This window comes from Spermophilus citellus (assembly GCF_964194105.1).
Source record: "Spermophilus citellus genome assembly, chromosome: X".
NCBI lineage: Eukaryota > Metazoa > Chordata > Mammalia > Rodentia > Sciuridae > Spermophilus > Spermophilus citellus.
The window spans coordinates 40,169,719-40,196,546 of NC_138190.1; the positions used below are offsets into that span (position 1 = coordinate 40,169,719).

Below are 26,828 nucleotides of genomic sequence, written 5' to 3' on the forward strand. Positions count from 1 at the left end.
CCACTGAGCCACAACCCCAGCCCCACAGCCTACATATTTTTAAAAATATTTGAGGAGCAGTTTCTTTTTCTCATTAAGAACATCCAGCTAGCCCAGCATGGTGGCACACACCTATAATCCCAGAAATTCAGGAGGCTGAGGCAGGAGGATCACAAGTTTGAGGTTAGCCTTAGCATTTTAGCAAGGTCCTAAGCAATTTAGTGAGACCCTGTCTCAAAATAAAAAGGGCTGGAGAGGGCTGGGGTTGTGGCTCAGTGGCAGAGCTTTTGCCTAGCACAGTGAAACACTAGTTTCAATCCTCAGCACCACATAAAAATAAATAAATAAAATAAAGGTATCATGTCCCTCTACAACAATTTAAAAAAAAAGGTCTGGGGATGTGGCTTGGTGGGTAAGCACCCCTGAGTTCAATCCCTAGTACCTAATAATAATAATTATTATTATTATTACATCCAGCTAATAGACATGTAACATGAACCCAGGTTTCTGGCCTGAGAGTGTCTGGTTTCCAACAGCAGTTCTCCCATCTCTCTTAGCTCATAAAAGTCTTTCTGACTCAGGAAGAGTTCTTTAGAAGTACAATAAGCTATGTCAGCTGTCAACATCTCTTATGGTTTCAAACATTCTTGGTTTCCATTGCCTTTTGGAGTATTCCGGATCTGTTTCCTGATGTGGGTAGAATTTGTACTAGTTTGACCATCTTTATTTGATAGTTCTTCACTTTTTAAAGTTGTTTCTCTCGTAGAAAGTCATGTATTTGTAAAACAAATTGAAAATACCTTTTACCAGAAGTTGCATGGCTCATTATTTTCATGAGGAAAAGAATGTTTTCATCCTTTTCCTTTCAGCACTCTCCTAAAGACTAATTTCACTTCAAGGTACTTTGCCTGAGGAAGTAGGATAAGCTGATGGTAGTTATGTGGTTTTAAAGACTTTTGGTTTGGAAATGTTATCATCCTCATCTTTTCTCCTTACATGCTGCAATCTCTTCATTATATAAATATGCTGTTGGTGTTTTCCAACAGTATTGTACTTTTTGTAAACCAAATATAAAGATTTGTCACTGCCTGTTTTTATCCTTATTTGATTAAATGAAATAATGAGGCATATGCCACTATCTCTGGCATATAACAGGTGCTAGATATTGTGAATTTTAATTTCCTTCCTTAGTAGCTTTCTTTGGTTCCTAAGTAAGGTAGATATCTTTGATTCATTAAGATAACCATGCCTGCTCTACACTCCTGCACTCTCATCCTATATATGAATCATTTATATTACTAGAAAAGATTGAAGGAATGAGCAGTATGTAGTTTATTTTTGGTACTGTATTAACCTTGAAAGATGTGACTTACCTCATTGTTTTGATGTTCTGAGCTTTATATAACATCATTTGTCCAGATGTGGTAGTGCATGCCTTAATCCCAGTGATTCAGGAGGCCGAGGCAGGAGGATTGCAAGTTCAAAGCCATCCCCAGCAACTTAGCAATACCCTATCTCAAAATTTAAAAATTTAAACTGATGTGACACAGCAATCTGTATACGGGGTAAAAATGGGAGTTCATAACCCACTTGAATCAATCTGTGAAATATGGTATATTAAGAACTATGTAATGTTTTGAACAACCAACAATAAAATAATTTTTAAAAAAAATTAAAAATTTAGCCGGGCATCGCGATACATGCCTGTAATCCCAGTGGGCTGGAGGCTGAGACAGGAGGATCAAGAGTTCAAAGCCAGCCTCAGCAGAAACGAGGCACTAAGCAACTCATTGAGACCCTATCTTTAAATAAAATATAAAACAGGGCTGGAGATGTGGTTCAGTGGTTAAGTGCCCCTGGGTTCAATCCCCAGTACCCCAAAAGGAAAAAAAATAATTTATGGTTTGTGAAAGGTACTTCTGAGATGCATTGATGCTTCTGCCTTATGATGATATTTTGTTTCTAGGTCAGCATTGCTTGTCCCGAGAGGATGGAACCAATCACAAAGATCTCCCACATCCCACCCAGCCGGTGGGCCTTAGTTTGCAATCTGTGCAAAGTGAAGATAGGAGCTTGTATTCAGGTAAGTGCCCATGAAAAAATGGTGGAGTGAGCTAAAATCAAATTGGTCAGATACACTCTCCTAGTAAAGAGTTCTGTTGGGCTGGAGTTGTGGTTCAGCAGTAGAACACTCATCCAGCAAGTGTGAGGCCCTGGGTTCAATCCTCAGCACCACATAAAAAATAAATAAATAAAATAAAGGTATTATGTCCAACTACAACTAAAACATAAATATTTAAAAAAGAGTTCTATTAACTGGAAAGTCACTCCTAGGGCTCTGACATTTTATAGACCCATTTCTGGACCCATTTTGGATGTGGCCTCTGGAGTGTTCAGCTTTTTTTCAATATTCATAGTGGTTGCTGGGTACAGTGGTATATGTTGGTGTTCCCAACTACTCATGAGACTGAAGCAAGAGAATCACTTGAGCCCAGGAGTTCAAGGCCAGCCTGGGCAACATGGTGAGACTGTCTCAAAAAGAAATATTCTCCATCCTTTGCTGTCAGAGCTGATGAGTTAGCTGAGCTCTAAAGCTGAATGACAGCATCCTGGGTGGGAATAAGCTATAATTCTGAAACAAGCAACTTGTATTCTTGTGTGGCTCACCCACTAACTGTAAATGGACTTGAGCTCCAGGATGATTTGATGGTTGGCCGTTGCTGAACTAAGTAGCCATTTTAGTAGGGAGAGATGTATTTGAAAGGATGAATTCTGGTGGTTTTGAAAATCATTTTAGTAGGCACATTTATAGTGTGTGGTAATGCAAATAAGATTTTCTAGGATATTTGGCACACAAGAACTTAGCTGCTTGAAGCAGAAGTAGAAATAGTAGCTGGTGTGATACCCAGCAGCAGTTGGAGTGGGCACATAGCTAAAACTGGTGAAGGCCAGTTATATCCAGCAAAGGCACAAAAGTTTATTCTTTGTAATCTCGATTTCCATAATGCATTTCACTTTCTATTCCAGACATAGTAAGGTGGCTCAGCAGGCAAGAGGGAAGGAAAGACTGGCCTCCCACTTCTCAGACCTCCTGCAAGTGAGCTACAGGCTGGTTAGAGTTCACTTTGCCTGATGACTTTCTCCACAGAAAAAGAGCCATATAATGTTATAGTTTAGGACAGTGGCTCTGGGTGTTTCATAAGACTCCTTGCTGTGTGACATGACAATGTGGTTCAGGCTCATCATCTAACATAATTAAATATTTTCCCTTGCTTTTTAAACCTTTTTGGGCTGGTTTTATTTATCCTAACTATAGCACTTTAGCAATTATAAAGGAAAACTGTTTCCCTTGGATTTACTGCCCTAACATACTACCTGTTTATGTTTAAGTTCTCTTCTTGTTAATCCACATATGTGGTTCTCCTTGAGGACCAAGATTGTGCATCATTCTTCTGTGAATTTTCCCTGGCACAGAGCATAGTGCTGTTAGCATTTGATTAGTGTTTACTGAATAAATATATCCATCTTTTGTTGTACCATAGATTAGTTTGTGATACACACTTTTTCCCACTTTTCAAGTGAAATATCTTCTGTTTTCATAATTATTATTTAATCATTTTATAAGACATTGAATTTCCATCCAGTAATTTACTAATTTTCTTTATTGTGGAACCTGCATTTTCACTCTGTTTTTACTATTTTGAGAAAATTATCTTTAGGAACTGGGTATGTAGTTCAGTGGTAGGGTGCTTGCCTAGCATGTACAAAGCCCTGAGTTCAATCCACAGCAACACAAATAATTATTTTTATAATTGTTAGTTATTGACAACATGACTGTGTCAAAATAAAGCATTGACTTGACCTTAGCAGACCTGGGTTTGCATTACAGCCCTGCATTACTACATCACTACATTCTGCCTTCTGTATGGTTATTCATCTATAAGTTGTTAGCTCAGATTTTTTTTATTTTTAGATCCCACACCCTGATGAGGCAGACAGACAGTAAATATTAGATTGATAAGTAGATGATAGATGAACAGATGGATAGAACATTCTGGAAAAAAATTGTCATCTTATTTCATGACTTAGAATTCAAATTTTTAATTTTATAAAGATCTTACCACATTGAGACTCAAGCTTTCTTTTTACAGTGCTTGGGATTGAACCCAGGACTTTATCCATGCTAGGCAAGTGCTCTACTACTGAGCTGCATCTCGAACCCAAACTTTAGATTATAAGGAATTATATTTATTCAACATGTAGTGGTAGAGTGCTTGTCTAGCATGCATAAAGCCCTGGGTTCAATCCCCTGTACTGAAAAAAGAAAAGCAACATATATTTATACCTAATTAGGTAAAGGCATTGAGTCTGACAGTGAACCAAAAAAGAATCATTCATATACCATGGAACTTACTTTTAGCTAGGAGAAGTAGATAATAATCAATAGATATTTTTGAGGTACTGGGGATTAAACCCAGGGGCAATTTACCACTAAGGTATATCCCCAGTCCTTTTTATATTTTTTATTTTGAAACATGGTCTTGCTAAGTTGCTAAGGCTGGCCTTGAACTTGCCATCCTCCTGTCACAGCCTCCTGAATTGCTGGGATTATGTGCCACCATACCCAGCATAAGCAGTAGATATTTAATAGCACACTCAAAGGTGGTAAATGTTATGGAAATAAAAAATGTGGAGTACAGTAAGAAGATAGGGAGTATAGAGAAAGTTTTATGAGTTACAAGTTTAAATAGAGTGGTCAGGGTGGAATTCATTGTGTAAGTGGGAGTTTGATCCAAGGCTTAAAAGCAAAAGAAAGAGCTATGCAGATGTTTAGGGAAATAATGTTCCAAGCGGAAGAAACAACCATTAGAAAGGCTATAAGATAGGAGTGTGTCTGGCCTATTTGAGCAACTGAAAAGAGGCTAGTGAGATGAGAATGGAGTATGTAGGAAGAGGAAGTTAAAGGGATTACTCAGGGGCCTGATTGATTATGGCAGAAGTTGGCAATTTTTTGCTACAATTGGCCAGATACTAAATACATTAGGCTTTGTGAACCATATATCTTGATTGCAACTACTTAAAACACTGCCTTTGTAGCATGAAGACAGCAATAGACAATACTTAAAGAAAAGAACATGGCCATATCCCAATAAAACTTCATTTTTAGACTCTGAAAATAAATTTCATATAAGTTTCACATGTCACAAAATATTGTTCTTTTGCTGGGCATGGTGGTACATGCCTATAATCCCAGCTACTTGGGAAGCTGAAGCAAGAATATCACAAGTTTGAGGCCAGCCTGAGGAATTTAGCAAGATCCTATCTCAATTTTTTTTTTAATTAAAGGACTTGGGGCTGCAGTTGTGGCTCAGCAGTAGAGCGCTCTCCTAGCACCTGTGAGGCCCTGGGTTCAATCCTCAGCACCACATAAAAGTAAATAAATAAAATAAAGGTGTTGTGTCCAACTACAACTAAAAAATAAATATTTTTAAATCATTAAAGGATTGTCTGGGGTTGTGGCTCAGTAGTAGAGCACTTGCCTAGCATGTGTGAGGCACCAGGGTTCGATTCTCAGTACCACACATAAATAATAAATAAAGGTCCATCAACATCTAAAAAGTATATAATAAATAAAGAACCAGGGATGTAACCCAGTGGTAAAGTACCGTCAATTCAATCCCTAATACACCAAAGAAAAATTTCTTCTCTGGATTTAAAAAAAAAAAAAAAATCCTTCTATTCTTCGCTCATGGAGCACAAAAAACAAGTGACCAACTGCATTTAGTTTGTGGACGTAGTTTGCCAGCTCCTGGTAATGGCTTCCAGAAGCCTTATAAATCTTTAGTTCTTACACTGAGTGAAGAGGGATTCATTGGCAGGTTTTAGGCAGCCAATTGATAGCATTTTTTTTTCAATACTGGAGATTGAATTCAGAGGCGTTTTACCTCTGAGTAAATATCCTCAACCCTTTTTATGTTATTTTTTTTAAAAGAGAGTGAGAGAGGAGAGAGAGAGAGAGAGAGAGAGAAAGAGAATTTTTTTTTAATATTTATTTTTTAGTTCTCGGCGAACACAACATCTTTGTTGGTATGTGGTGCTGAGGATCGAACCCGGGCCGCACGCATGCCAGGCGAGCGCGCTACCGCTTGAGCCACATCCCCAGCCCCTTTTTATGTTATTTTAAGACAAGGTCTTGCTATGTTGCCAAGGCTGGCCTTGAACTTGCAATGCTCCTGCCCCAGCCTCCTGAGTTGCTGAGATTGCAGTTGTATACCATCATACCAGCAATTTATATTTTTTAGATATAATATTGTGGTATGAAAATAATACAGAGAACAGGGCACTGTAGAGGTGAAGATACAACAAGAATGGCCATCTACCAAAACCCACTAAAGCTGGATGGTGGGTATACAGAGAGTTTATTATATTATTCTATTATGTAGGTTTTTCCGTAGGAAAAGGTTTTTTAAAAGCATTCTAGCTACTCTGTTGAGAATAGAGCCAGACATGGTAGCCCATGCCTGTAATCCTAGCTAAGCAGGAGGCTCAAGGCAGGAGGATCACTTGAGTCTAGGAGTTCAGTACCAGTCTGGGCAGTAAAGACCCTTTCTTTTAAAAAAAATAGACTGTGAGGACAGAAGTTTAGAAGCAAGAAAAGCAATTAGAAGGAAATGCAATGAGAGAGGTGGTTGGTAGCTTTGACCACAGTGGTAGCCCTTGAAATGGTAAAACATACTTGGATTCTGGATGAATGTTGAAGGTAGAGCCAACAGGATTTACTATGGATCAGATATGAGGTGTGAGAGAAGGAAAGGATTTAAGGATGACACCATGATTTTTACCCAAACAGGGGGAGGATGAACTTTGGATAAACTGTAAAAGGAATCTGCAGATAGAACAGATTTGAGGGAGAAAATCAGGAATTCCATTTTGGACACTTAAGTTTGAGGTGTCTATCACATACCATAGTCAAAATGTCAAACTGGCAGTTGTTGACACGAATCTGGAGTTTAGGAGGAAGTCTTGGACCAAAAACATAAATTTGGCAGGCACTGGCATATGGATAGTTTTAAAGTGTCGAGTGGGTAAGTTCACCAACTGAGTCAGAATAGACAGAGGGAAGAACGGTATCAAGGACTGGACCTTAGCGTTCCAGAGTTAGTAAATCAAGGAGAATAGGAACAGCTAGCAGAGGAGACTAAAAAGATACCCACCAGGTAGAGAGGCAGAAAATCAAGAGAGTGTAGTAGCCTTCAAAACCAAAAAAAGAAAGCATTTTAAGAATCGAAAGCTCCATGGTGTTACCTCCATGCTGAGGTAAGATGAGGACCATACATGGATCCCTAAATTTAGCAATGTGTTATTGGTGATCTATATAAGCAGTTTATGTGGAGTGGGGATGGACAAAACTACATAGCCAAGGGGCAGGGCAAAGAACTAGGATAGGAACAGTCTAGATACACAGAATAAAAAAGTCTTTTAGATGGAAGAAATATAACTATGTAAATATATTTATTAACAGGACAGAACAGTATGCATTCAAAGGGAGTGACTGAGTTACGGAGAAAGCTGTAGCAGCAAAGGTTTTTCAGTAGGTAAAAAAGGATGGGGGTGCTGGGGCTATAGCTCAGTGGCAGAGCACTTGCCTAGCATGTGTGAGGCACTGGGTTCGATCCTCAGTACCACATTAAAAATAAATAAATAAAGACATTCTGTCCATCTACAACTACAAAAAAATTTTTTTAAAAAGAAGCTGGGGCAAAGTATGCTAATGAGGGGTGCTTTAGACAAAAACACAGATAGTTGTTCCAGGAAACAGGCTTGAAGGGCAGAGTATGTGAATGCAGTTTTAAGTAGGAACACTAGTGGGAATCTACAGGAGTTCTCTTTTGATTTTTGTAATTTTCTAAGTATTATTGCAAGCAGAATCATCATCTCATAATGTGGATATGGGTGAGGTCTACAGGTTTAAGGAGAAAGGTATGAAATGTTTTCTGTCCTGGGAAATGTGACGGAAGTCGCCAGTGGCATTAAAGGCAGTCCCATCCCCACTTCTGAGCAAAGGTGATAAACTTTAGGTGATCTTTTTGTTTAGTTTGGTTTTTGTTGTTTTGTTCTGTAGTGCTGGGAATAGAACCTAGGGCCTTGTACATGCTAGGAAAGTGCTCTGCCACTGAACTGTATCCCCAGCCTCAGATGATCTTCTGCCCCACACCCCATATCTACAGATGAAAACCAGGGCCCCATGCATGCTAGGCAAGCTACAAACCCCAACCCCACCAGGTGACCTTCTTAAATGTGATTGTATTTTTCTCCACCTATGTTCTGCTTATACTGAAAGTGGTCTTCATTTTCCACAGTTGACAACTGGATAGGAAGTCCAGTTTGGTTTGTAAGAAAACAAACCAAAAAAATTGTTTTCCTGGGGCTGGGGATGTGGCTCAAGCGGTAGCACGCTCGCCTGGCATGCATGTGGCCCGGGTTCGATCCTCAGCACCACATACCAACAAAGATGTTGTGTCCGCCGAGAACTAAGAAAAAATAAATAAATATTAAAATTCTCTCTCTCTCTCTCTCTCTCTCTCTCTCTCACTCTCTCTTTAAAAAAAACTGTTTTCCTTTTAAACCATGACTGAATAAAAGTAAATTTCAAATCCATTCATGATCCAGCATCTTGCTGCCCTGTACAGGAATCAGAAACATGGAAAACAAATACAGTAATTTAGTAGGTGTCAAGTTTTGTTAGCATAATTGTTTTTTGGAGTTCTATTTAAGAGTCTTTATAATTATGAACATATCTTGGGCATTTAGCTTTTTTTGCATTTAGCTTATAAATGCTTTATGGAAGTCTTTTAACTGTGAATTGTGTTTTGTCTGGCTTCTTTTCTTCTGGCAATGGGAATATCCTTCAGTCCTCCACTTTTAATTTGGAAACATCCTCTGGGCAAGGATAAAAATTGTAACACCAGCAGTTTGGGGGTCCAGACCAGCCAATATCTGTAGCCTCCACATTTAGGAACTAGAACCATCCTTTCTCCTGAATACAAAGGCTTCTGATATTCCTGGTGCAGATCCTAAAGTCCGGGTTCAAATCAGGTACAGCCCTGGATTTTGCCTAGACTGTGTACACAGTCCTTACCTCTAACTGCCAGCAGCTTTCCAGAACTCCTGTAGCATACTTCTCTCTCCCCCTCCCTCCCTCCCTCCCTCCCTCCCTTCCTCCCTCCCTTCTCTCTCTCTCTCTCTCTCTCTCTCTCTCTCTCTCTCTCTCTCTCTCTCTGGTACCAGGGATTGAACTTGGGGCACTTACCCACTGAGCCACATCCCCAGCCCTATTTTGTATTTTAATTAGAGACAGGGTCTCATCGAGTTGCTTGGGGCCTCACTAAGTTGCTGAGACTGGCTTTGAACTCACAATCTTCCTGCCTCAGCCTCCTAAACTGCTAGGATTACAGGTGTGTGCCACCATGCCCAGCTAGTACTTCTCTATCTTATGTTCAAGCCACATTCATTCTATATCCAGATGCTTTAGGCATTCCTGAGTGTAAAGAAAGAATAGTGGTTAAGAATATGGCCTTTGCAGGAAGTGTGAATCAGGCGGTATAGCGATACCAGATTTCAAACTATATTACAGAGCAATAGTGACAAAAACAGCATGGTACTGGTACCAAAACAGGCGGGTGGACCAATGGTATAGAATAGAGGACACAGAGACTAATCCACAAAGTTACAACTATCTTATATTTGATAAAGGGGCTAAAAGCATGCAATGGAGGAAGGATAGCATCTTCAACAAATGGTGTTGGGAAAACTGGAAATCCATATGCAACAAAATGAAACTGAATCCCTTTCTCTCGCCATGCACAAAAGTTAACTCAAAATGGATCAAGGAGCTTGATATCAAATCAGAGACTCTGTGTCTGATAGAAGAAAAAGTTGGCTCCGATCTACATATTGTGGGGTCGGGCTCCAAATTCCTTAATAGGACACCCATAGCACAAGAGTTAATAACAAGAATCAACAAATGGGACTTACTTAAACTAAAAAGTTTTTTCTCAGCAAGAGAAACAATAAGAGAGGTAAATAGGGAGCCTACATCCTGGGAACAAATTTTTACTCCTCACACTTCAGATAGATCCCTAATATCCAGAGTATACAAAGAACTCAAAAAATTAGACAATAAGATAACAAATAACCCAATCAACAAATGGGCCAAGGACCTGAACAGACACTTCTCAGAGGAGGATATACAATCAATCAACAAGTACATGAAAAAATGCTCACCATCTCTAGCAGTCAGAGAAATGCAAATCAAAACCACCCTAAGATACCATCTCACTCCAGTAAGATTGGCAGCCACTATGAAGTCAAACAACAACAAGTGCTGGCGAAGATGTGGAGAAAAGGGTACACTTGTACATTGCTGGTGGGACTGCAAATTGGTGCGGCCAATTTGGAAAGCAGTTTGGAGATTCCTGGGAAAGCTGGGAATGGAACCACCATTTGACCCTGCTATTGCCCTTCTCGGACTATTCCCTGAAGACCTTAAAAGAGCATGCTACAGGGATACTGCCACATCGATGTTCATAGCAGCACAATTCACAATAGCTAGACTGTGGAACCAACCCAGATGCCCTTCAATAGATGAATGGATTAAAAAAATGTGGCATCTATACACAATGGAGTACTATGCCGCAATAAAAAATGACAAAATCATAGAATTTGCAGGGAAATGGATGGCACTAGAGCAGATTATGCTTAGTGAAGCTAGCCAATCCCTAAAAAACAAATACCAAATGTCTTCTTTGATATAATGAGAGCAACTATGAACAGAGCAGGGAGGAAGAGCAGGAAGAAAAGATTAACATTAAACAGAGACATGAGATGGGAGGGAAAGGGAGAGAAAAGGAATATTGCATGGAAATGAAGGGAGACCCTCTTTGCTATACAAAATTACATATAAGAGGTTGTGAGGGGAATGGGAATATAATCAAGGAGAGAAATGAATTACAGTAGATGGGGTAGAGAGAGAAGATGGGAGGGGAGGGGAGGGGGATAGTAGGGGATAGGAAAGGTAGCAGAATACAACAATTACTAATAGGGCATTATGTAAAATTGTGGATGTGTAATCGACGTGATTCTGCAATCTGCATTTGGGGTAAAATTGGGGGTTCATAACCCACTTCAATCTAATGTATGAAATATGATATGTCAAGAGCTTTGTAATGTTGTGAACAACCAATAAAAAAATAAAACCAAAAAAAAATTTAAAAAAAAAAGAATATGGCCTTTGGAGGGCTGGGGTTTTGGCTCAGTGGTAGAGTGCTCACCTAGCACGTACAAGGCCCTGGGTTCAATTCCTCAGCATCACATAAAAATAAATAAATATAATAAAGGTATTGTGTCCAACTACAACTAAAAAATAAATATTAAAAAAATATGGCCTTTGGAGTCAGGCTTCTGGAATTTAAATCCTGGTTCTACCTCTTGCTGGTTACACAGGTTTGGAAAAATTAACTAACATATCTGGACTTAAGTTTCCACATCTATAAATGAAGATGTTAATAGTACTTACTTAAGATGGTAAGAGTTTTAGCATACTGCCTAGAAAGATAGTAAATACTCAGTGTTAGTTGTACTAGTAATAGTACTTGTCATTTTTATTTATATTATTATGCTCTAGAGTCAATCTAACTTTGCTGATAGAAAGCTCTATCATTCATCACCCAAACTGAATAGAATCATTAAACATTTGGGGTTTGGGTAGACAGTAGAGGGATGGGACCCTGTCCAAAGACATATATACAAGTATACTGAAATAAGGATAAAATGGTGGGCCACCAAGAGTTTACTGTTTGGCATGAGAGAAGTGAATTTTTTAAAAAAACAAAATCTTCACCACATAGGAAAGTATTAAGTAAGCAAGTACATCTGCTCAGTGACTATTAAAGATAGTATATTGGAGAGAAAAAAAATGAAATATTGGGGGAAAGTGCCTTATTATTATTCTCAGTTTGAGGAGTTTTAGTGTTTTGGGGGGTTTTTTGTTTGTTTTGATTTGTTTTGTGTTTTTTGTTGCACTGGGAAATCAAAAACAGGAGCACTTGACCACTAAACTACATCCCAGCCCTTTTTATTTTTTGAGGCAAGGTCTCAATGAGTTGCTTAAGGTCTCACTAAGTTGCTAAGTCTGGCCTTGAACTTGAAATCCTGAATTGCTGGGAAATATATATATAGTCAGTACAAATTGTTCTTGTTCTATGACAGTTATGGTCCCTCTTTCTGTATTTGGGGGGAGGCAGTACTGGGGGTTTAACCCAGGGGCAATTTACCACTTAGCTACATCCCTAGCCTTTTTTTATTTTTTATTTTGAGATAGGGTGTCACTAAGTTGCTTAGGGCCTCACTATGTTGTTGAGGCTTATCTTGAATTTGCAATCCTCCTGTCTCAGCCTCCCAAGTCACTGGGATTACAGGTACATGCCACTGCACCTAGCTATGGTCCCTCTCTTGTAGAAGCTCAGAGTATGTTAAGAGAGGCCAGACATAAACACAGAAGAAGTTACCTAACACTGCAGTGACATCTCCACAGACCTTTAGGCCCTTAAGGATGAGAGATCAGAAGGGCTGGTGGTCACTACAGGTGCTGGAATTTTAAGTATGCAGTGGCTGAAATGAGTATTGTAAACTAGCATGGACCATTTATGGTATTGTTTCTGTAACCAAGTTTTGAGCAGATTGCTCTGACTCCATCCATTTCTCTGTTCATCCAAATGGACATTGTCCTGTGGCAGGACAAGAACTGCTGAGGACAGGGCTAAGATATGGCTCAGTTGGTAGAGTGCTTGCCTTGAATGCACAAAGCCGTGGGTTCAATCCCCAGCACCACAAAAAAAAAATAGAGGGCTGGGGTTGTAGCTCAGTTGGTAGCGCATTTGCCTTGCATGTGTGAGGCCCTGGGTTCGATCCTCAGCACCACATAAAGACAAATAAAATAAAGGTATTGTGTCTGTCTACAACTAAAAAAAAAAATTAAATAGAACTGTTGAAGACATATGCACCAGGTGTTTGCTATTCCAGTCAGGTGTTATCTGCTCTTGAGGAAGACACAATGTTTAAAGAACAGCAGTTTTCAGTTTTTTTCGCGGTGCTGTGACTCAAACCCAGAGCTTCACACATGATAAACAAGTGCTCTACTAATGAGCTACATCCCCAGCCCAAAATATCTCTGTAAAAAGAAAATAATACATAAATTAATGTCTTAATTCTTTAATCAGTTTCTGGTGTTCTTTTTTTTTAAAGAATTTAACCATTATTTTATTTATTTGTTTGTTGTTGTTTATTTGTTTTTATGTGGTGTTGAAGATCGAACCCAGGGCCTTACCAGTCATAGGCAAGCACTCTACCACTGAGCTACAACCCCAGCCCTCTGGTGTTCTTTTTCAAGATTATTGTTCCAGCCACCCTATCTGGTCCCATTCCCATCCCACAGAAACTCTCCTCACAAATGTGGATGTGTAAATAAATAAATAATTTTAAATGGATGTGTAAGGGTAGCATTTTTCCCCCTAATGAAAGATTTTCTTCTCAGTATTGGAGGTTAGACCAGGGCCTTAAGCATGCTAGGCAAGCTCTCTACCATTGATATATATTCCCAGCCCTAATGAAATTATTTTTCTAAGTCTGTTTACTTCTATGTCTTCTGAAGAATATATAGAAAATATTTCTTATTTTCCCCCTTTAGAAGTAAATAAACTGCAATAAGATACTACTTCATACCCACTGGAGTGCCAATGATAAGAAAGGGTAACAATAATGGTTGGCAAAGATGTGGAAAAAATGGAACTCTTCTGTGTTGCTGGTGAAGTTGTGAAATGATGTGGCTGCTGTGAAAAAGTTTGACAATTTTTCAAAACAGTCAACAAAAGTGACCCCATAAACCAGTGATTCCATTTCTAAGTAGGTACCCATATTTTGAAATTTCCCCAAGACTGTCTTTAGATTCATTAATTCACTAGAAGTACTCACAGAATTCGGAAAGCCATTATGTGCAGTTATGATTTATTTTAGTGAAAGGAAACAGATTTAGAATTAGCCGAAGAAAAAGGCACAGGGCATGGTCTAGGACAGAACGGGAGTATAACTTCTATTGATACCCTTCCAGGAGAGCTGATCAGAGAGAGCTTATTTCTCCCAGAAACAATGTGTGATATACCAGGCTATTGTCAACCTGCAAAGTTCAGCCAATATCATTGGGGCTTGACCATGTAGACACAGCTGACCATCCACGTGGATGACCTCAGTTCCAAGTCCCTCTAGAGGTCAGGCTGATGCCACATGGCCCAAAGCCTGCACTGTAAATCATGCTGTTAGCATAGACTATCTGACTTGGCCCAACGCTGCCCGGTAATTAAAGACAGCTCTTGTCAGGTAGGTCAGACATCCCAAAGGCTTCAAAGTTACCTCTCAGGGGCTGGAGGCAAAGGGCCAAACCTTTCTTTGGAGAAGGGTAATTCTTTACTGCACAATACTCATGAAAAATAAAAACATATAGTCATATAAAAACTTCTATATGAGTTTTCATAGCAGCATTGTTTTATAATAGCCAAAAGTGAAAAACACACAGATGTCTATCAACTAATGAATGAATTAATAAATGGGATATATCCTTACAATGGAATATATTTTGGCCATAAACAAGATTGAAGTGTTTGAGTTTTGTTTTGTTGTTGGTAATGGTAGTGGTACTGGGAATTGAACCCAAAATGTTTTAACACTGAGGTACATCCCTAGTTCTGTTTAATTTTTGAGACAGGGTCTCACTAAGTTGCTTGAGGCTGGCTTTGCATTTTCAATCCCCATGACTCAGCCTCCTGAGTTGCTGGAATTACAGGTATGTGCCACTGTGCCTGACAGAATTGAAATTCTAACATATGCTATGATACTGATGAACCTTAAAAACATGCCAAATGAAAGAAGCCAAACACAAACAGCTACATCTTGTATGATTCCACTTATATGAAAGGTCCAGAATGAGCAAATCTATAGCAATAGAAAATTGATTAGTGATTTCTTGGGTTTTGGGTTGGGAACAGAGAGACTACAAATGAGTACAAGATTTCTTTTTGGAGGTGATGAAGACGGAATTAGGTAGTGATGGTGGCTGTACAACCCTATGAATATACTGAAAACCATTGAAATGTTAATTTAAAATTGGTGAGTTTTGTAATGTGTAAGATGTCTCAGTAAACCTGGGGGATTGTGTTATTTCAGTGAGTGGATGTGGTAACCACACTGATATGCATATAGTAACATGTATAAAGATGTTTGTATGAGTGCTACTTGCTCAACACAATGAGAGCAGTTATTTCAGTTAAAATATTTTTTTAAAAAATTAGGGCTGGGTTGTAACTTGGTGGAAAGCTTGTGTAGCACATGAGAGGCACTGGGTTCGATCCTCAGCACCACATAAAAATAATAAATAAATAAATAAAATAAAGGTATAAAAATTGAGGTGTTTCTAAAATTTTAAGAACAAACATGGGTTTTAAGGGGCATAATAACACCTCCCCTCATCTTTAGTGGTTAGAATAAAAATAATGATATACATGCAAAGGCATTTTGTTTAGTAGAATATGCCTTTATCTTTTCAGAAAAAAATAAGTAGGTATTTGGACTGGAGATGTAGCTTAATGGTAGAGCATTTGCCTAGCATGCATGAGGCTTTAAGACTGATGCACACCACCATTAAAAAATGTACTTTTGTGTGTGTCATGCTGAAAATTTAACTCAGGACCTTATGGGTGCCAGGCAAGCATTGTACCACTGAGCCACATTCCCAGCAAGAAATTAAGTATTTGAGTGGTTCCAAAACCTAGTTGGCATTTCTTCTTTATCACCAAAGTATATAGACCTCCAGTTATAAATAGCACAGAATGACCTTTTCTTAAACAAGATGAATTTTATGTATGTATGTATGTGTATATATACGTATATATGTACTGGGGATTAAACCCAGAGGTGCTCTACCACTGAGCTATATCCCTAGCCCTTTTTATTTTTTATTTTGAGACAGGGTCTCACTAAGTTGCCCAGGCTGGCCTTGAACTTGCGATCCTCATACCTCAGCCTCCTGAGTTGCTGGGATAACAGGCGTGTGCCACCGCACCCAGTTTATGGCAGTTTCCTAAGAGACATTCCATTTTTCATATAAGTACCAAATTCTTATCTGTGTATTGTCTTTTATTTTGAGTGATCTATATTAATTATCTACATTCTATAATTTGACCTGAGAGAGATAATCTCTTTTTAGCTTCTTATTGGTATTAGTAGTAGTAGTAGTAGTAGCAGTAGCAGTAGCAGTAGCAGTAGCAGTAGTAGTAGTGTGTTTGTGAAGGGGATCTCTTTATGTTGCTCAGGCTAGCCTCAAACTCACAATCCTCCTGCCTCAGCCTCCTAAGTGGATGGGACTTTTATTGTATGTCACAGGTTCATCCCCTTAAACAGAAAATCATTTTGTTTTTTCTTCCCATATTTGTATCTGTTATTAAACAGCAAAAGAGCACTATGGCCAACACTTTTAATCTTTTGCTAAAGAATGCCCTTTACTATTTATTTTTGAAATGTCTGGCTAGTTTCTTAGCCAAATGATAATAAAAGGTACTCAGATAAAAGTATGTTCTGGGTTTTCATTATCCTCATTTTCATGAGGCTTGCCAAATCTGTGGAAATTTTAAGCATACAGATTTTAGTGTGATGTAGCAAAATTTTCTGATACAACTGGCCAAAGCTGGGGAGGGTTGTAGTAGGAGATTGTGAGCTTTTTGTCAGTGAAAGAGTATAATATGTGACTAGATTATACTACTTATTTGGAAGGTGAAGGGGAGTGGGTTGAAGATCTAAAGTCAAGTACTATAGAGGAAGTTCAAGCAATAATAAATGTGAGATTAGATTAGATGATGTTGGAATTATATTCCATCCCTGGAACTTTTTATCCTGTGAAATTAGCTTAAATGAGATCTTCCCCCATTAAAGCTTTGATGTTTGCCAGTATTCTCTTAGGTGTCTGAGGAGACCTGTCAGACTTTGCATTCTTTCTGTCTTTGTTCATATCCATGGTCATTCTCTGTTTAACAATTATCAAACCCCTGATACATAGAGCTGCGGGCCCTCCAGAGGTAGGCTTCCAAAAGCTTTGAGACTTAGAACAATTCCCAATATTTCCTTAGAAATAATTCCTCTCTTGCTTTCCTCTCTTCTTCTACTTAAACATATAAGTATACCCCTGTATTTTAAATCTTTGGAAGGAAAGCTGTAACATTATAATCACAACATATAGCAATTAAATCTAAGGAAAGTACAAGAAATGCAGCTATCATGGACCAAATTATTTCTACTATGCCTCCTTTCTACTAATCACTGATGAATATTCAGTGTATACTCCACAGTAATGTTTAAAAAATGTTGTAAATCTATGAATGAATGGCAGAATATTATAAACACATTCAGAATGTCTATAACCACACTTTTTAATAGAGCTTTCTGATGGAATTGTTTTATATCTGTGCTGTTTCATATGATTGGAATGTGGCTAGTATAACTAAGGAGCTACACTTTTCATTATATATAATTTTAATTAAAATTTTTGTGGTGTTGAGGATTGAGCCCAGGGCCTTGCATGTGCTAGGCAGGTGCTTTACCACTGGACTACATTCCTAGCCCAATTTTAATTAACTTAAGATTTAAATAGACATTCATGACTAGTTGACTACTATGTTGGACAGCTCAATTCTACATGAATAATTTCTAGAAGTTGGGTTACTCAGATATTATAATTTCTATGACCTTTTAAAATATTTGTTTTTATTATTATTATTTGTAGTTCTAGGGTTCAAACCCAGGGCCTCCTGAACATTAGGCAACTGCTCTACCACTGAGCCACACACCCCCCACAACCTTTATAGAACCAATGGATGTTCTGGCAATAATATTGACTTTGTTTTTATTTTCATTTGTTCAAAAGCATTTTCTGATCAACTGCTTATTATTGATAATGATTTCCAAAATTAATGACACAGCTTCTGTCTTTAGGATCTATGGCTAGAGAATTTATAGTGTGAAAATTACTACTATAAAAGGATATATAGGGTGTTATGGGAGACCCAGAAAAGAGACCTCATAAGTATTTCTATAAGTTGCTAAAGGCTTCTCAGAAAAACTGAAGGTTTAGCTAGGTGTGGTGGCACAGACTTGTACTATAATCCCAGCTACTTGGGAGGCTGAAGCAGAAGGATCACAAGTTCAAAGCCAGCCTGAGAGACCCTGTCTCAAAATAAAAATAAAAACGGTTCAAGGATGTAGCTCAGTGGTAGAGCACTTACCTAGCAAGAAGCTAGGTCCAATCCCCAGTAGCTGAAGAAGAAGAAAAAAAAAAGCTGAGCACAGTAGCACACTCCTATAATCCCAGTGACTTGGGAGGCTAAGGCAGAAGGATTGCCAGTTGGAGGCCAGCCCCAGCAATGTAAAGAGGCCCTAATCAACTTAGTGGGAACCTGTCTCAAAAAAGTAAAAAGGGATTGGGATGTAGCTTATTGGTAAAATGCCCCTGGGTTAAATCCCCAGTACCAAAAACAAAAAAAAAGAAAGATAACTGAAGGCTTGAATACTTAAGCTAAAACCTTAAAGGGAGAGTTAAACAATTCTGATTTGCTGTAGTCTGTAGGAGCAAATTTTCTAGGTTACTTCTAAAGCATGTATCATGGTCAGTTTAGGAACAGTCTTCCCCATAGCTCCCTATCTTTACTTTGCTTCCTAAAAGCTCTCAGTTTAGGCCAAGAGACTCAGTGATCTCCCTTTCGCACTTACCCTGATGCTTTAACACATCCTTTCTTCCTATAGTGCTCCGTGAAAAGCTGCATCACTGCCTTCCATGTCACCTGTGCCTTTGAGCACGGCCTAGAGATGAAGACCATCCTAGATGAGGGTGACGAAGTTAAGTTCAAGTCATACTGCCTCAAGCATAGCCAAAACAGGCAGAAACTTGGGGAAGTCGAGTACCCCTACCACAGAGCTGCCGAGCAGAGCCAGGCCAAAAGTGAGAAAACCAGCCTGCGGGCACAGAAGCTTCGGGCGCTGGAGGAGGAGTTCTATACTTTGGTACAAGTGGAAGATGTGGCTGCCGAGCTTGGGATGCCCATATTAACCGTGGACTTTATCTATAACTACTGGAAACTGAAACGCAAAAGCAACTTCAATAAGCCATTATTTCCTCCGAAAGAAGAAGAAGAAAATGGCCTAGTACAGCCAAAAGAGGAAAGCATTCACACGCGCATGAGAATGTTCATGCACCTGCGGCAAGACCTAGAGAGGGTAAGTTTATCACCTCTGATTAGTGTGCAAATCTCAGTTCTGCATAGAGATGGAGGTCCCTCTTCTAGTTAAAAGATGGCCAGCTCAGTATGGTGTAGTCTTCTGCATGTCCTTTATTTTCTGATTTTACTATGGCCCCAGATGTTGGGCTCTGTTTAAATTTTGACAGGCACATTCAAGGGATTAGAGAGGCCTCAACACATATGCTCAGTGAATTTGAAATTTGAAATAAATTCTCATTTTGTTTACTTTTTATTCACTGGGGAGCCTAAACTGGCTCAGCTATACTTTATTGACACATTTATGAGACTTCAGGCCAGAAAAAAAGTGAATTTTGTTCAGGAAAACTCTAGATCAGGGTTTCTAAAGCTTAGCACTCTTTTTTAAAAATATTTTTTAGGGGGCTGGGGATGTGGCTCAAGCGGTAGCGCGCTCGCCTGGCATGCGCGCAGCCCGGGTTTGATCCTCAGCACCACATACCAACAAAGATGTTGTGTCTGCCGAGAACTAAATAAATAAATAAATAAATAAAATTTTTTAGTTATTAATGGACTTTATTTATTTATATGTGGCGCTGAGGATCAAACCCAGTGCCTCACCATGCTAGGCAAGCGCTCTACCACTGAGACACAACCCCAGCCCCCAAACTTGGCACTCTTGATATTTTGCTTTTTTGTTGGGATGGTGGTAGGTTTTTTTGTTTTGTTTTATTTTGTTTGTTTGTTTTTATGGCACTGAGGATTGAACCCACTTTACCACTGAGCTACATCCCAACCCTTTTTATTTCATTTTATTTTTTAATTTTGAGATAGAGTCTCACAAAGTTGTTGAGGCTGACCTGAAACTTGGAATCCTCCTGCCTCAGCCTCCCAGTTTCTGGGATTACAGGCATGTGCCCTCATGCCCCATCTCATCACTATTAACATTTTGGGCTGGATAGTTGTTTGTTGTAGCAGGCTTCCCTTTGTTTTAGGGAAGATTTTGTTTTCTTTGTTTCGGTGATGGGGATTGTGCTCAGGGGTGCTCTGTCACTGACCTATATCCCCAGCCCTTTTTTTATTTTTCATTTTGAGATAATTTCACTAAATTCCTTAGGGCCTCACTAAGTGACTGGGGCTGACCATGAACTTGGAATCTTCCTGCCTCAGCCTCCTGAATCACTGGGATTACATTTGTGCACTACTGTGCCCAGCATAGGCATTAAGATATGTACCATTATCACTGGCCTCTACCCAGTAGATACCAGTAGCACTGCTCATACACATCTAGTTGTGACAACCAAAAATGTCTCCAAATTACCATGTTTCTTCTGGGAGTCAAAATTGCCCCTGGTTGAGAGCCACTCTACCAGATAATTTAACTCATGATATATCCATCAGGTATCTTCTAAATTAGGTGCTTCAGGGGTTCAGAGAAAGGTTAAGTACTATGTTTACCCTAGAGAATTTTATAATTGAATATAATTATAGAAATGGCTTGATTTTCCCCCTCTGATACCAAAATTTGAAAAGAAACTATTAGATTTGACTCACTTTAAAACTTAAGAGATATGTATATAGCACCTACCATTAGTACTATTATTACCAACACTGTTCTAAGCATTTTATAAATATTAATTCATATAATTCTAACATGCTTATGGAAAAAAATCTATTATTATCATTCCTGTTTGTATGTGAATAAATTGAGGCCCAGAAAGTTTGGGTAACTTGCCCAAGTGAGGAATATGAGACAGTGAGAATTTTACCTTTGTGGCTATGGAAACTTGGCTAAGTTGAAAATGTGGACCAGAAAAAGCCATTTCCAGTCTTCCAAGCATACCTTTCTCCTTGCTGGTCCAGCACTTGGTAGAAAATTTTAGTGGAGCCAGCACTGCCATCCTTTGTATTCAGGGACCTAAAGGGAAAGCTCAATTGTTAAACCATCTTCCCAGCCTTGATATGTACATAAATATCAAGCCCATGACACTGCAGGAAGAGTAAATTTCAGAAGGTGCTTTGCTTATGCTGCTGATTGATATGGGAATCATGCCACTAAACTTGACTGTACTATGTGAATTCCTGGGGAGTGGCTGTTAGCCTTTGGCTCTTGGGTCCTATCTTCGCTCCTTACTCCCACCCCACCTGACCTTAGTAGTCTTCATTTTCACTAAACAATTTCATTTGCTGGGTTTGCTTAACGTGACAAACAACTCTAAATGCTGGGAATTTGGCTTTCAGGTCCGAAATCTGTGCTACATGATAAGCAGACGAGAGAAGCTGAAACTGTCACACAACAAAATACAAGAACAGATCTTCGGTTTACAAGTCCAGCTTGTTAACCAAGAAATTGCTGCAGGTAATTAGTATATTAAATTATCCTGGCAAATATACAGATTCTGTTACATCCTATTTTATCCTATTTTAAACTTTATGCCAGTTTTTCCACTTAAAAGATCTTTTAAAATTCTTGTCAGATATCTCATTTGCTTCAGTCCAGTCCTGATATTAACATGACTCATTTCCCTGTCAGCTCATGAGGCAAGCAATTCCAGGGTAGGGTTGGGGGTGTTTCAAGTCTCTGGCAGATCATCTAGATCCAAGACAGGCATTTGAAGCCATTAGGTGTAGCCATGAAATTATCCTGTGATTATCAAATTCATTTAGAAATTGATAGGATTGAATCCATTTCTAGAAAACATTTAATTCCAGGGTTACTTTATAGTAGTCTATTCAAACAAATCCTTAGCTAGAAATTAAGAGATCTTGTTTTCATTTATTAAAAATTATTGAGCACCTATTAGGTCTAGGAACTGATCTAGAAGAAAAGCAGTCAGCAAGACAGAATCCCTTTCAGCTAGGTACACATCCCACTTGGTGAGATACAGGTGAGCATAATTACAGTGCCCAAAACATGAGAATTTGGCTGGAATGATGACAGTCATATTCAGTGAAATCTATAACCTCCCTTCACCTTATTTAAAACAGAGTTAGGTGGCAGAGCCTGAGCAACTATGGGTCACTGGGCAGGATATGCAGAATTAGCTACTGCCAAGGCAAGCCATAAACCAAGAGAATCACTCAGAAATGAGGTGTCAAGTAGGCATCAAAGGCTCTGGGGTATTGCTGAGTATTATTGGGTCACAGAGTTGTGTAGCAGGAGACAGCAAGTCTACTCAGCCACAGGGCAGCATGACTGGCAAGACAAGAACCAAAACACAATAGGAAAGAGCCCCTGCATGCCAATGAGATTGGCCCCAGCCACAAGGCTTCTGATTATAGGAATCAACCTCATTATGGCTTGCAGCATCAACAGGTGTCAGGCCCTAGAAGGGATGGGAGCTGTGGCTATTCAACCTAGACCCTTGGAAAATACATGCTGCCCATTGGGGCACCCAAGAGCTATCCTCTCTGTATCTCATGAGGATGACTGTGGGTAAAGGTTAAATCCATATGCAAATAGGAATTGTTTGGTAGTGTTCTTTTTTATTTAAGAGCACTCAAAATAATAGAGGAAGACCAGTTCTAACTGCAATCATAGGATGACTTAATCAGGTAACTGACTACCAAAACTCCCCAGGCCATGCCTATAACCAGTCAGTGGCAGAAATGTTGTGATTCTTTCCTGCTGACCTTATCTATACTACACAACCTCCCCATATCTCCATAATGTTCATTCATAGTTAGGAAATTATTACAGGTTAAAGACATAAAATTTGCAGGAACCACCATGACTTCTAATGTCAGGCTGAAATATATACTTATTCTTCACACACCAAAATCTGTGCTAGGCTTCTGAGGATTTGTAGTTGACTTGCTTTAGGAGGACCAGGAGAGAAGGGAGGAAAGCATTTGAAATGTCTGTCTGAGGTACATCCGAAGTACTGTGCATGCACACACAGGGAAAGCCTGTTCCTAGTCATTGCTAGTGACATTCTTTTCAGAAATAAAAGGGGCAGAGATGAGGATGTAGGAGGCAGTACACTAGTCTTTGTGATAATTTTACAGATTGGGAAAACAAAGGTGAAAATATTGGGAGCCATGAAACAATAGCATTTCTGAGCCTTTCATCTGTAGCATTCTGGATCCCATCTTCTAGTTCAGCTCACGTTAGCTGCTACACAATGATGTTCTTACATATCAAAGACAAGTGCTCATTAGACCTGTGGAAGAATGGGTAGGTGAACTTATTCTACCATAAGCATGTATGTTGTTTATTTAAATCAGATGCTAAAATGAATCTTTCTTTTTAATCTCAGGACTTCCTTTGACAAATGCACTAGAAAACTCATTGTTTTACCCACCGCCAAGAATTACCTTAAAGTTAAAAATGCCCAGATCAACCCCGGAAGACTGCAAAAACAGCTCCACAGAGGCTGATCACCGACCCTGCTCTCCTGGCAGTGGCTCCCCCATTCACAGTAAAAAGAGCATGCAGGTGCCTCAGGAGCCACTAGAAATGAAAGTGAAATCCTATCCAAGACATCCACTAGAGAGCAAGAGTAACTGTTTGCTGGCCAGTCTCAGCCATTCTCGGAGTGAAGCAAAAGATTCCAGTCCTGCTTGGAGAGCTCCCTCTGCAGAGTTCTATCATGGGCAGTCACTGGGGAAACCTCTGGCCCTTCAGGCTGCCCTTCATGAACAATCTTCAGTTGGGAATGGGAAAAGTCAGACTAACTCTAAGTTTGCCAAATCCAATGGTATAGAGGGTGGCAAGTCTGGGAATGTCACCCAAAAAGATAGCTCAAGTGAGGAGTCCATGCTTAGCTCCCACTTGGCCAGTCAGGGTAGCATTAGAAAGTCCACTATGGAACACTTTGGCAGGTCCTTTAAAGAGGCCACCAATAGATGGGTGAGGACCACTGAAGATCTCCAATGTTGTGTGAAGCCAACCAAGAATGTGAGCCCAAAGGAGCAGTTTTGGGGTAGGCAGCTTCTCAGGCGATCTGCAGGGAGAGCTTCATATCAGGAAAATGATGGATATTGCCCAGATCTAGAGCTTAGTGATTCTGAAGCAGAAAGTGATGGAAATAAAGAAAAGGCCAGGGTAAGAAGAGATAGTTCAGACAGGGAAAATCCTCCCCATGATTCTAGACGGGATAGCCATGGTAAAAGCAAGGCACATCCTCTCTCCCATAGTTCAATGCAAAGGTGATGAAAAAACTATCAAGTTTAACCCAAACATTGCCTTTGCCCCATATTTGGGGGGAAATCCATACACCAAAAGGGTTCTAGCATAATATTAGGAGGAATTGCAGGGAAAATTTAAGAATTTTTTCCACAACAAATTGACTTGCAGTTTTGGAAAAGGTTTCAACTCTAGTTTATACAAGCACATTTCAAGAATTTCAGGTTGTCCAGAGGTTTGTTTGTCAGAAGCTATTGGGAACAGTGGGTCCAGAGTATTTGCTCAGTAAATACTTGAGGGCAGCTTTCCAGATACATTAACATGTTGATGAGTCTATATACTAAGTCTTTGCATTGTTAATGGATTTTCAAGAGACCATGATTATCAGACACTAAAACTACTTATCTTTCCAAACTACAGCATGTGCGTTTCAGAGCTCCTGCCTGTAGAAAGTTTCTAACTCTGCTAATGTCTCTAAACCCTCTTCAGGGGAGAGTCCAGGAAACCAACATTCTCAGATACTGTCAGACTCACTACCCTCTTCCTTTGCTTTGTGCAAGGTTGAGTTCTTTTCACAGTATCATAACTTACTGAGTCGATTCTCCTAATGCTTACAAATGTCCAGTGCCTGTTCCTAGACGTGCTTGTTGGGGACGCACTTATAACTCTCTTCACCCAACTAACAAGCATAAAAAAAGCTAACTTGTGGATAGTGTTTACAAAAGTACAGAAGTACTACTTCCAAGAAAAAAAATGCTCTGATTCTCTCTGTTTAGGCATTTGTGAAGGATCCCAGAGCCTTTCCCAAAGTGAGACCATTTCTGGGATATTTGTACCAGGTCAGGGTTTTGTGTTGTTGTTTTCAAATAAGTTTGACTAAAATAAGTTTGGCTGACAGTTTTTGTATACCTGCTTTAATGTTTATAAAAATTTTTATTGAGGTATAATTAAAATATAATAAAATGCACAGAGGTTAAGTATTCTTACCTGCTTTAATTTTGAAACAGATTTTTATTGTCAACAGAATTTGAAAGCATGTGTTTAACACATGGATATAATTTAGCTTTCTATCAATTTTGAATCCAAGACAATTTTCCAAACAAAAAGGCTGGAGTTGTTTTTTCAGAAGTTGCTTCTACCCTGTTCCCAAACTCAGCCTTGATTAATTTCTGGAGGAAGAGAATAGTTACATTTTGGGAGGAGGGGATAAAACATGTCTGCTTCCCATTTAAGAAAGGGGGAAGATGCCATTTTTAAAATGTGAAGCAGACTAATTCTCAGCTCTCTTTTCTTCTTAGCCTTAAATTGATATTCTCTTTCTTCTAGTTTGGGAAAGTATAGTGGGAAGTTTCAGACAAAAGTGGCCATTTTCAATTTTTAAAGTTTCTTACTGGTGAAACAGTCCAGCTGCAGTAGGTGCCAGTCAGTGGAGGCAGGGGCCCTCTCTCCATCAATATGGAAGACTCAGCAGTTTTCCTTTCCCCGACTTTTGTTCTTAAAGCCTTGTTAATTGGTTCCTCTGCCTTTTGTTTTCGCTTTTTCTGAAAACTTCTGTATTTTGCCTCTCCTTTGCCTACATCTTCTAAATGTTTCTTTTGTGCCTATGTACATGTGTGAACATGCCATAACATATGTGGTAGGTGTCCTATATTTTGTTTGAATGGAAAAATGAGGAAGAGAATTTCCCTTATTCATGCACTGGGCTTCTGTGCTTTTTCTTTGAGTTCTCCTGGGGTGGACGTTAATTTGACACTTTCATGGTAACAAAATTATAATAGAGCTGTGTTGTAAACTCCTTAAGTTAGAGGCCTGTGTCCTTTCCTACCTTTCCATTCTGAGTGAGTGGAAGGAAAAGCAAACATCAAAATAGTGCTTCAGCCAAATTCCATATGTAATGCCATAGGGAGAGTATGGAGTAAAATATCATTCCAGTCAGGGAAATAATAGTGGTAATATTTTTACAGGATTTTCCTAGGTAAATGAAGGAGCCTTCAGTTGTATACATTTCAATTGCCCCAAAATGCATTTGCTACATTTTGTTGTTGTTTCAAGTATTACCTCTTAACCTTTGTTAATTTTTTCATTTTGTCTTATATAGTCCAGTTTTCGAGATAAACTCAGTCTTTTTTCAAATGTCACCTTTTTACCAATACTTTTTCATTAAATTATGAAAACTGTTAACTGCTGTCTGTATGGTAATTTTTTATTTTGACATATTGGTTTTAGACTATCTTACCTGTGTTTCTTTTATATTTAAAAAATCATATTCACTAAATGAAAACAAACAGATGGTGGGGGATAGGGAGGAAGAGGAGGAGAGATTGGATGTTCAGAAGCACAGATTCATGTCAATACTGGAGCCAAAGAGAACTCTG

General features: G+C 39.1%; 1 protein-coding gene across 9 annotated transcripts in view; it reads left to right on the top strand.

Annotated features, from left to right (window-relative positions):
* Positions 1 to 26,597, top strand: part of JADE3 (jade family PHD finger 3) — a 133,781-nt gene extending 107,184 nt beyond the window's left edge. For all 9 annotated transcript variants that reach the window (XM_081276924.1, XM_081276923.1, XM_081276926.1 and 6 more), the window contains 4 exons: positions 1,946 to 2,062; positions 18,877 to 19,347; positions 21,567 to 21,684; positions 23,585 to 26,597. In XM_081276924.1, coding sequence (XP_081133050.1) covers positions 1,946 to 2,062; positions 18,877 to 19,347; positions 21,567 to 21,684; positions 23,585 to 24,480 — 1,602 coding nt within the window. In that variant the 3' untranslated portion in view covers positions 24,481 to 26,597. The remainder of the gene's footprint in view (positions 1 to 1,945; positions 2,063 to 18,876; positions 19,348 to 21,566; positions 21,685 to 23,584) is intronic.
* The last annotated feature ends 231 nt before the right edge of the window (positions 26,598 to 26,828 follow it).